The sequence below is a fragment of the Neoarius graeffei genome, chromosome 23, assembly GCF_027579695.1.
Source record: "Neoarius graeffei isolate fNeoGra1 chromosome 23, fNeoGra1.pri, whole genome shotgun sequence".
In the NCBI taxonomy this organism is placed as follows: Eukaryota; Metazoa; Chordata; class Actinopteri; order Siluriformes; family Ariidae; genus Neoarius; species Neoarius graeffei.
In genome coordinates, this window is record NC_083591.1 from 20989329 (window position 1) to 21001583 (window position 12255).

At 40.3% G+C, this 12255-nt stretch overlaps 1 protein-coding gene across 9 annotated transcripts in view; it reads left to right on the plus strand.

Moving 5' to 3' along the window:
• The window catches only part of pitrm1 (pitrilysin metallopeptidase 1), a 333676-nt gene that overhangs the window by 150838 nt on the left and 170583 nt on the right, over window positions 1-12255 (plus strand). For 8 of the 9 annotated variants that reach the window (XM_060905918.1, XM_060905920.1, XM_060905919.1 and 5 more), the window contains one exon: window positions 5608-5768. The exons of the other annotated variant lie outside the window; for it this stretch is intronic. In XM_060905918.1, coding sequence (XP_060761901.1) covers window positions 5608-5768 — 161 coding nt within the window. The remainder of the gene's footprint in view (window positions 1-5607; window positions 5769-12255) is intronic. 9 annotated transcript variants of the gene reach the window in all.

A 12255-nucleotide genomic window follows, 5' to 3' on the forward strand; every position in this document is an offset into this window, starting at 1 on the left:
TATGAATTTCCAGACTGTGTTGCAGATGTTCAAGGATGTGTTGCACAGCTGGGTGTTGTGTTAAAGACTCTGTGTTGCATATCAGGGTATGATGTTCAAGGCTCTTCGTTGAATAGCCAGTGATTTTTGGATGTTTGATATTTTTGATTAAGGATATGAGGCACTAGCCTGGCAAGCCAGACTATAACATGAAATGTACAAGCAAAAATACTTTCTGCCACTAGGTAGGGTTGTCTAGTTCACTATGCTAATGGGGCACACCTTTCTATGCTTTGATATCTGGCCTACAGGTTTTACGATGAATGCGTAAAATGAGCTTCCCCTGTTTTAAAAACCAGCAGCCGCCACTGTGCTATTATAAATCACTGAAAAGTATCAAAATAAAGTGTTAGGACTGGGACTGTTTTGGGCTCTAGAGGCCGCTGTTATGTTTATCTTGTCATGTTTGTTTTGGCCTCTAGAGGCCGCCACTGTGTTTTGTGTTTGTCTTGATTGCCTGTTTCCTGCCCCGCCCTGTTCCTTAATTGTTTTGAGTATAAATACCCCTGTTTGTTCCCTTGTCATGGAGTCTTTATGCTATGCTGTCTTGTGCTAGTTTCCTTTGTCTCACGTATCTTGCCTGTGCCCTTGTGTTTTTGATATTTTTTGCTTTCTTTGGACTTTGTACCTTTTTGATCTTCTGAGCGTTCAGCATTTTGCCTTTCCTTTTGCCTTTCCTTTTGTTTTTGGACATTTAACCTTTGGATATTTTTATTTTGGTTTATCTTCTGAGCTTTTGGATTTTCTTTTTGTTTTTTTTCATTGGATTGTATATAGTGTAAATAAACTGTTTTTTGATACTCTACTTTCACCTCACGCCTCTGCACTTGAGTCATCCCCCTGGTGGCCTAGTGGGGGTTTGCTGGATTATCACACCAGCAAACCTGGGTTCGAATCCCAGCAAAACCCTAACATAAAGAGAACAGCTGTTTTCAGTTCCTTTGTTTCCCACAAGTTAGGAAGTTTTTACATTTGTATTATACTAAAAAACAACTAATTTGCTTAATTGGCAACAGGTCAGTAACATGATTGGGTATCAAAAGAGCATCCCAGAGAGACTGAGTCTCTCAGAAGTAAAGATGGGGAGGGGTTCACTGCTCTGTGAAAGACTGTGTGGGCAAACAGTGCAACAATTTAATAATAACGTTCCTCAGTGTAAAAGTGCAAAGAATTTGGGGATCACATCATCTATGGTACATATAATTAAAAGATTCAGAGAACCTGGAGAAATCTCTGTATGCAATAGACAAGGCTGAAAACTGATATTGGATGCCTGTGATCAGGTGCTCAGGCACACTGCATTAAAAGCAGACATGTCTGTAATGGAAATCACTGTATGAACTCGGGAACACTTCAGAAAACCATTGTCTGTGAAAACAGTTAATTACTACATCCATAAATGCAAGTCAAAATCAGATATAAACAATATCCAGAAACACCGCCACCTTCTCTGGGCCTGAGCTCTTTTACGATGCACTGAGGTGAAGTGGAAAATTGTACCGAGGCCTGAGGAATCAAAAGCAGAAATTCTTTTTAGAAATCATGGACACCATATCCTCCAGGCGAAAGAGGAGAGGGACCATCCGGCTTATCAGCGCACAGTTCAAGAGCCAGCATCTGCGACGGTATGAGGGTGCATTGATGCACATGACATGGGTAACTTATACATTTGGGAAGGCATTATTAATGCTGAATGACTTGTACACTTTTTCAGAGCAATATGCTGCCATTGAGACAAAATCTTCTTTTTAGTTAAGGTCTTCCTTCTTTCATGAAGACAATGCCAAAACACTTTCTGCACATTTTAAAACTGCATGGCTTTGTCTGGGTGCTAAACTGTCCTGCCTGCAGTTCAGACCTGTCTCCTGTTTCAAACATTTGGCACATTATGAAGTACAAAATGTGACAAAGGAGACTCCAAACTGTTGAGCAACTGAAATTGTCTATCGGCAAGAATGGGACAACATTTCTCTTTCAAAATTACAGCGGGTGTTCTCCTCAGTTCCCAAACATTTTACAGAGTGTTGTTAAAAGTAGAGGTGATGCAATTCAGTGGTAAACTGTCTCAACTTTTTTTGAAATGTGAACACCAAATTCAAACTGAGCGTATATTTAAAAAAAAACAAACAATAAAATTTCAGTTTCAACATTTTATGTTATCTTTGGACTATTTTCAATGAAATATAGGGTTTCCAATATTTGCAAATTATTGTATTCTGTTTTTATTTACAGTTTACACAGCATCCCAACTTTTTGGCATTGGGGTTGTAATATGCTCTCTATATTTTGGTAGTTCCATGTTTAATTTTCACCTGTTAGTCCACAAGAATTATGAAAGTGCATCTGTGTGTTTATGTTCCCAGCTGGCTCACTGATCAGCCAAGTTTTGCAGAGCATCAGCCATGCTGGCCTGGGGTGGGATATAAACACCAACCAGAATGAAGGAGGATAACTCCCGTGGTGAATAAAATGGCTGCAGTATTTACTAAGCACTGTGACATCCGTGCACCAGCCTTCATTTATGTAGAAGCAAATTCCGCCACCTCTCTTTTTCCCTGTTAGCTCTGCTACGCGATCCGCTTGGTATAAGTGAAAACCCGGGAGAAGTAGACCACTGTCAGGGATTGAATCACTCAGCCAGGTTTCAGTGAAACAGAGGGCAGCAGAACATGCAATGTCCTTGTTTGTTCCGTTGAGAAGAAGCAGCTTATCCATTTTGTTGCGAGGAATGAAGGTTTGCCAGGTGGATCGATGGAAGTGGATAATAAAATAAAAACAAATGGAAAAAATAGTCTAGCTTTTAGCAAATTTTAACACTTTCTTTTCATGGCCAAATATAAAAAAAAATCAGTTTCCATAAAAAAATCCACTGTTTTACTGGACGCTTTTCATGCCTCCTGATGTGCTCTGGTATACTTCCCTGAAGATTGAATCTTTCCCAACAGTCCTTGATGACTAGTAAAGTAGGCATGAAATTCTTTCCAAGCATCATCTTGCCATCATTTACCTGGTCTCACAAAATAATCAGTTAATCAGTTAGACCTGATGATAAACTTTCTCCTTTAGCTGTTTGTGTTTTACGGAACTTATCTGGGCTTCTAGATCACTTGCACCTTTATTTGTCATGTATTTGACACACACCGCCAGCTTTGCAGGTCATGCATTCTGCTTCCCATGGTTGGGATCCATGGGAGTTTTTTCTGTAATTCATCTGTGAATTTGCATTTGGGCATTTTTAAGCTGGTCAGATGCTTCTATCTGTCTGTCATTTCTTGTGCCACTGTCTACAGCAAGCTGCTGCTCTGTCTCTGGTTAGCTGTTGGTTGGCTGTTGCTTTGGTGCTGATAGTAATGATTGTGGTGCAGTTTGACCAGTTTTTGACCTTCACAATGGTGGCGTGCGAGAAGGCATGACCTGAAGTGAAAATTCAAAGCAATGCAAAAAAAACCCACAATGAATGGAGACTGTAGAAAGCAAAAGCTGAATCCTGAACATTTTTGGTGAGTTTAGAAATCCCAGCTAGATACATTATTATTATTTTTTTTTTAGGTCCCAAAAACAGGAAATATACAGGGAGAAAGAGGACATATGGTCACTGTACTTTAACTATAGCTCATTTGTATGATGGGCACTTCATTTTACTTTTTCAAATTAGTTTTTTTTTCACTTGGTGTGAAATTATTCACTAGCATCTGTCAAAAATAACTTTCAAATATTTAAAGTTCTAATTTACACTTTTGGCCATGAAGCTTGTTTTACTTCAACAGCTGTAATTCTTCTAATGGAGTCTGCTGAAATTTAAAAGACGTGCAGTGCTCAGCGTAAATGAGTACACCCCCTTTGAAAAGTAACATTTTAAATAATATCTCAATGAACACAAACGATTTCCAAAATGTTGACAAGACAAAGTTTAATATAACATCTGTTTATACGTGAAAGTAAGATTCATAATATAACTTAGATTGCACATTTTTTCAGTTTTACTCAAATTAGGATGGTGCAAAAATGAGTACACCCCACAGCAACTAGTACTTTGTATGGCCTCCATGATTTTTAATGACAGCACCAAGTCTTCTAGGCATGGAATAAACAAGTTGGCGACATTTTGCAACATCAATCTTTTTCCATTCTTCAACAATGACCTCTTTTAGTGACTGGATGCTGGATGGAGAGTGATGCTCAACTTGTCTCTTCAGAATTCCCCATAGGTGTTTGATTGGGTTCGGATCAGGAGACATACTTGGCCACTGAATCACTTTCACCCTGTTCTTCTTCAGAAATCCAACAGTGGCCTTAAATGTGTGTTTAGTCATGTTGGAATGAAATGCAGCTCCCTGACATCAGCAGCACTCATGCAGCCCCACATAAGGACACTGCCACCACCATGTTTCACTGTAGGCACCATGCATTTTTCTTTGTATTCCTCACCTTTGCGACACCATACAGTTTTGAAGCCATCAGTTCCAAAAACATTCATCTTGGTCTCATCACTCCAGAGTATAGAGTCCCAGTAGTCTTCATCTTTGTCAGCATGGGCCCTGGCAAACTCTAGGCGGGCTTTTTTTGTGCCTGGGCTTTAGGAGAGGCTTCTTTCGTGGACGGCATCCATGCATACCATTCCTCTGCAGTGTACGCCGTATTGTGTCACGGGAAATAGTCACCCCAGTTTGGCTTTCTACTTCTTTAGATAACTGCAGTGAACTTGCATGCCGATTTTCTTCAACCCTTCTCATCAGAAGACGCTCCTGTTGAGGTGTGAACATCTGTGGACGACCTGGATATGTCTGTGAGATGGTTGCAGATCCATCTTTCTTAAATTTTTGTACCACTTTTGCTACAGTATTCTGACTGATAAGTAAAGCTTTGCTGATCATCTTGTAGCCTTCACCTTTGTGGTGTAAAGAAATTTTCTTTGGGGAATTCTGAAGAGACAAGTTGAGCATCACTCTCCATCCAGCATCCAGTCACTAAAAGAGGTCATTGTTGAAGAATAGAAAAAGATGGATGTTGCAAAATGTCACCAACTTGTTCATTCCATGCCTAGAAGACTTGGTGCTGTCATTAAAAATCATGGAGGCCATACAAAGTACTAGTTGTTGTGGGGTGTACTCATTTTTGCACCACCCTAATTTGAGTAAAACTGAAAAAATGTGTAATCTAAGTTATATTATGAATCTTACTTTCACGTTATAAGTTAAACAGATGTTATATTAAACTTTGTCTTGTCAACATTTTGGAAATTGTTTGTGTTCATTGAGATATTGTTTAAAATGTTAATTTTCAAAGGGGGTGTACTCATTTACGCTGAGCACTGTATTAAGGACATTATTTTGAGGACCTTCAACATTCATACATCTGTAAGGGCATCCAGTATAACTAACCTGCTGCAATTCTATGATGTTTTATTTTGATTCAGACCATTTAGAAATTTCTGTTCTGTGGCTCCATCAAGTTGAAAATGTATAATTGATGCACTCAGTTGCAAAATGGTTGTGCTTTGATTTACAAAGTTACATTTCTAAAATGTATCGTGTGTGTGTGTGTGTGTGTGTGTGTGTGTGTGTGTAGTCAGATAATGAATGGCTGTATGCACAGCACTTGCAGAATAAGCTGTTACCTGATCACACGTACTCGGTGGTGTCAGGAGGAGAACCTCTCGCCATACCCGACCTCACATGGAAGCAACTGAAAACCTTTCATGCTACACACTACCATCCCAGCAATGCAAGGTGCACATATACACATTCTCTAACATCCCTGATATGTAAGGTGTAGGTTCATACATATAGGTATTCAGCCTCAGGTCTACACACATGCACACCATGATGCTAGCAATACATCAGTGTAAACACAACAACCAGCTAGTATTAAACTTGCATACAGTGAACTCCAGAATGATAGCATACCTTGATTTAAGATGACTTTCTGTGCCCCCCACGATTATTGGCACCTCTTGTAAATATTAATAAAAATGGTTAGAAAAAAAAATCTACCTCTTGAAGTAGCTTTGTCTCACACTAAACAATTGTTTATTTGAAATTAATTTATTCTGAGAAAAATAAATTCCTCATCAAGAAATAATTATTTTCAACATAAACACACATGCCACTATTATTGGCACCCCTGGAAATGAAAGTGAACACAATGTAACTGAAGCATGTTTCCCATATAATTTGTACATTTTTGAGTTGATTGGCCTGTGTAGTGTGATTGGAGTTTAGGAAACTTCAAGCTGTAATCCATGGCTTCCTGATTAAATGGGATACAAATATGGGGTGACACAGAGGCCAACTTCCCTCCATCAACATGGGAAAGACCAGAGAAGACACAAACCAAATGAGGGAGAAGTGTGTTGACCTTCATAAGTCAGGGAATGGTTCTTTAAAAAAAATTCTTGCCTAAAAATGTCCATTGATACTGTTAGGGCAATAATAAAGTGGATACCAACTGGAACTGCTACAAACTTGCCTGGAAGAGGACCCAAGTTTATTTTGCCCCCATGTACAGTGAGGAGGATGGTAAGAGAGGCAAAAAAAAAAATCCCCAAGGGTCACTGTTGGTGAATTACAAGAAAAAGTAAAATCTTGGTTTCCAACTCTCCAAAACCACCATCAGATGCCACCTCCCTGCCAACAGATTATTTGGAAGGTATGCCAGAAAAAAGCCTCTTCTGTCAGTTAACCACACAAGTAAGTGCCTGAAATTTCTGTAAGGCTGCTACAACTTTGACTGGAACGGTGTTCTATAGTATGATGCAACAAAAATGGAGCATTTTGTCAATAAAAGCTCAAGGTGGGTTTGTTGTAAAAAGAAGGATGGCTATAATGAGAAGAACACTATCCCAACTGTAAAATATGGTGGACGTTCTGTGATGTTTTGTGGCTGTTTTCCATCCAAAGGCCCTGGAAGCTTTGTTAGGGTACATGGCATCATGGACCCCATGAAACACCGGGACATTTAAATTCCAAATCTGGTTGCCTCTAAAATTGGGTCATAATTGGATCTTCCAGCAGGACAGTGATCTGCAGCACATGTCCAAACCAACACAAAAATGTTTTGCTGACCACAGAATCAAACTTGTGCCATGACCATCTCAGACCCCTGATCTGAACCCCATTGAAAATCTGTGGGGTGAGCTGAAAAGGAGGGTGCACAAAAGATGGCCTTGGACCCTGGATGATATGGATAGTCTGTGAAGTGGAATGGTCTTGGATGCCCTGCTCTGTATTCTCCAAAATTATAAAATGTTATAGGAGAAGACTCAGTGCTCTTTTACTGGCAAAGGGAGGTTGTGCAAAGTATTCAATGCAAGGGTGCCAGTAATAGTGGCACATGTGCTTTTGTTGAAAATAATTATTTCTTGATGAGGGGTTTGTTTTTTTCTCTGAATAAATTTATTTCAATTAAAAGTTGGATTTTTCTCTTGTTTTCAGTGTGAGGTGAAGCTGCTTTGCCAAAAGGTGGATTTTCTTTCGAACCCTTTTTTCTAATCTTTATGTGGGGTGCCAGTAACTGTGGAAGGCACTGTATATAGGCTATGGAAAAAATTCTGTGGTTAATCTTACACTGACAATATGAGTGAAATCTAATTAAATTAAAATTTTATTTGTTCTCACACGTAATGACGTGTATGCAGTTAAATGCTTATTTTCATGGTCTGTGACATAAATATAGAAATTACATAAGCACAATTCTAACTTTTAGTTAATTTCTTCTAAGAAAAAAAATCTAAATATGGATTGAACAACATTAAGACATGTAGTTAGGTTGACGTGGGGCGGCCTTGGGCTGAGGTGCCCTTGAGCAAGGTACCTAACCCCTGACTGCTCCCTGGGCGCTCTGGTGTAGCTGCCCACTGCTCTGAGTGTGTGCATGTGTTCACTGCTTCAGATGGGTTAAATGCAGAGGATGAATTTCACTGTGCTTGAAGTGTGCATGTGACAAATAAAGGTTTCTTCTTCTTACATCTCACAAATCCTTAGGATCCAATTTTGACTGAGGCATTTATATTTTACTTTTTCAACTGGATGTTTAGAAATTCTTAAAGCATAATGCAGAACCATGGCCTCACTTTCGTTTATAAATGCCTTGAGACCTCAAGAATGGCACAGGAATAGTTTTAAGCATTAACAATAAATCTAATATAGTAATTTTTACAATTAAAGTGATTCATATAGGTAGCAGTCTGAGTGAATGACGTTGACGTCCGTGATGTCACAGCAGGAAGTCTATTGGGCTCATCGCCATTTCCGCTATACTAAAACACAGAGCTGACTGCAACTCCGATCCTCCATTTTGAGCTAATTTATCGCCATGCCACGTAGATGTGCCAGCAATACGACAGAAGGTGGATTTACGTTGCATTCATGGCCCAAGAATGTTCAAACTGCAAAGATTTGGACGCATTTTGCAAGAAGTTCACAGGCACATTGGGCGCCTACGAAGTGGTCTCTCCTCTGCTCTGCACATTTTACTGAATACTCGTATGAGACCTCTGATCTGTTGAGGAGCATTGGCTATAAGCCTGTATTGAAAGAGGGTGCAGGACCAACAATTAAATAAAACTACAAGAAAAGAAAAGCATTTATTTTATTCGTTTTTAAAAGGAAGGTAAGTTGCACCAGTTCTCCCGGAGTGTGAGCCGAGGGTTGTTGATAAAACCCGGGACGGAACGGGACGGGACATATCACTCGGGCAGTGACCTCCCCGCGGTTGTTGCTAAAACTGGTGACGTTCCGTCCCGGGTTTTAGTAATTGCCTGAGCCAAGCAGTAATGGCGGAGTACTCCGTATGGAGAATGATTTGGAGCAGCTATCTGATTTCTTCACTGGATATCATTGCCATCTTGCCCTTACGTGGAAGAAGCGAATGAACGGAGAACTGAACGAACAACTGAAAGTCAGATTGTTTCAAAACAATCGGCCACAAAATCGGCCTTCAAGAAGTGAGACCACAGACAGGTAAGCTCCGACTCTCATTTGGATATAAAACAAAAACGCGTTGTTTACTTGCATTTAGATTAATACATGTAACTTGTATTGTGTGTTTAAATTACTGGTATAAGATTATTTAATTTATTTCAGAATGTGATTGTCTCAGTTCTTCTGATTATTTAATTAGCCTTTTACATTTTATCAGTGAAAATGCATGCATGTTCATGTATGTTGCATAAGTTATAACACCTGTCCTGTTTTAATGAGAGTCAACCCACAATCAGTGAAGTCAAATCAGTCTTAATTGAGCAAGTTGGTAACAGTATTTCTTACTTTCACCATAATTTTTTTATTTATATGACTTTGGTCTATTGCTGTCAAAGGCCTCTGCCTTAAAACCAGTTCCTGCTGTGACGTCAAGCACTCGGGGCTGGCTGGCTCAGTGGGGCAGCTCGAATGCCAACTTTGCAGTTGATTTTAACTCTCAAAAATATATTTTTTTAAATTCTCATTTATGCTGCATACAAGAGTCAAGGGTGGAGATACTATCCACTCAGGAATTTATTTAAAAATAAAGGTTCTGCGTATCTCCTTTAAGGAAATGTTCATGGCTTATGTGAGATAATTATGAGGTGACATGGAGGCCATATTCCCTTAATGATTAACAAACCCAAAAATAAACTCCTTTATACTGACAGATAATATCCATACAAGACATGTATGAGTGTTCACTTGTTCATATTTGTACCTGTATACCGTGGACAGATTTTATTTGAAAAGAAACAGTGTCCCTGGGTGCTGTCATCTCACTCTCTCTGAGGTTCAAATATCACTCTCTAAGTACAAATTGTGACACATGACATCATGATCACTGGTGAAATATGCAGGAGACTCAAGCTCGTCATCCTCTCAGTCAGCAAAATTTCCTGCCCAGAGAGAGAGCAAGAGTGCATGTGAGCCAAAGTGCACATTTTATGATTCGGCTAACCTCTGAGAGCCACAGCACCTTTTTATATTCCCCTGGCTGTTTTGAGGAAGGTGAATTAACATGCTGATTATGCAGTTCTAGGCATGTGTGATCAGAGGGCCCCACAACCTGGACACACTGTTTCTGGCTGTCCAAAACAATGGTTTTGAAGCGCTGCTGTTTCTTCAGCAATGTGGAAGCAGTTGGACGAGGAGCGGTGCATTGCTTTGATGGTGGTTTTCTGTCACAAATGATATGGTCAGATGAGACAAATAGAGAGCATTTTTGCAACAAACACTTAAGGATTTGGTATAAAAACAAGCATGGAAATATTCTAATCCCCAATGTTATGTATGATCTGTGATTGTATGGAACTGTTTTTTTTTTCTCCAAAGGCTTTTAAAACATTGTGAGGATGCATGGCATTAAATACCAGTAGATTTTAAATGAAACTAGATTTGCATTTCCTGACAGAAATACTAACTAGGGGAAGTTAGATGTCAACAAAGGAAGAAATCTACTATAATCCACATCATTTCTGACTATTGGGGTCCCCCTCTTTCTTTGCATGGTGTCTTGAATGTCTGGCATCTTTTCAGCTCGCGAGGTTTAGTTTAGACAGCACTTTGCCCTGGTGGATCCGTGCATGCCAGGCCAGTTGCAATGTTGTAGCAGTTCTATCCAAACCCAAAAGCTCCCACCTTTTTTTTTTTTTTTTGGGTGGCCTCTTGATCTCATGTTGTGTGCAAGTTCACTGAAAAGCTGTTTTGGCATTCATCTATTCTCCATCCAACAGAAGTTGCCAAGCCAATGGAGCTTGCTGCTCCTGACAGTGCTCCTGATGGACTTGGCCTGCCTGAGCACCTCTGCGTTCGTAATATGCTGCCACCATTTGATATGAAGCAAGCTTTCCAAAAAATGCTGGTGGAACACTTCTAGCAGGTACAGCTCTTTTTAGCAAGTGTAGGCCAGGTTTCATGCCCATAGAGTAAGGTTGGCAGCACAATGGCATTGTACACTGTCAGCTTGGTTGAAATAGACAGACCATCCCTGTTCCAACATTTTGAGTCGAGGGAGCAAAAGGTGGAGGTGCCATGGCTGATCCTCTTCTTTATTTCCAGCATAAGCTCACCATTGTCTGCAAGTTTTCCTCCAATGTCTGTGAAGCTGCATGCTCTTTTAAGTTGGAAATCATCAAGCAGGGTCAGAGCAGGATCCAAATACTGAACGTGCCTGACTTCGGTTTTAGACTTACTGATGTTTAGTCTCCATGCAGTACAGGAGCCATTCAATGCTGTTACTGCACTGTGAAGGGAGTGCAAAATGCCACATCAGCAAATAAAAAAGCACTAAGCCTTGATGCTATTGCAGACTTGGATTTGAGGAGCCATAGGTTGAAAAGGCTACCATCCATCTTGTGGCATATGTCAGTGCCGAAGCCTACCATAGACTTGTGGGCGTGATGGAGAACAGGATGAGAACAGGATGTTGCCAGGACACAGCCCTGCCTCAGACCAGTGGATACCTCAAACAGTTCAGTTAGCTGTTCACTAATGGAGATTCCCGCATTCATGCCATCATGAAAGCTTCTAATGATGTTAACACTTGTTAATCTATGTACCATACCAAAAGCTTTCACAAGGTAAATAAATATGACATAAAGCTGCTGGTTTTGCTCATGACATCTTTCTAAGATCTAGCGTGTGCAAAACATCATATTGTTGGTAGAGCAACCACCTCTGAAGCTGCATTGTGCCTCTGGTATATGCCATTCACTGCTGGGCCATATATGGTTAAGGATCACACGGGCATACAGCTTGCCAGTGAATGACAGGAGTGTAATATCATGGAAGTTGAAATGGCAGTTCTTTTTGAACAATGAGACTATGTGGCTGTCTTTTGAGGTCCTGAGGCACTCTTTCTTCATCCCAGATGGTAAGGAGAAGCTTATGGAGTTCTTGTATGAGGGGTCCCCCCCCACCTGTTTTGAGGACTTCTGCAGGAATTGAGTCCAATTGGAGAGTTGTTTCAGAGCATCTACAATTTTGCAGAATGATGGTGGATCTGTGAGGTCAGTGAGTACTTCTTCCTGGGGAGATCATCCAGCACCAGTAAGTCTTAGCTGCTTTAGTAGGATGGTGAAATATTCCCTCCAGCGGGACATGAGGGATCTTGGTTTGTTTGGTTCTTTTTGTCTCTCCTTAAAGTGGTTACCATCTGTGTCATCAATGGAATCGAGGCCAGATGTGTGTCGCTGAGGAACCAGCTTCACAGCCTTGAAGAAATTCATCAGATCATGCCATTAAGCATATGTCT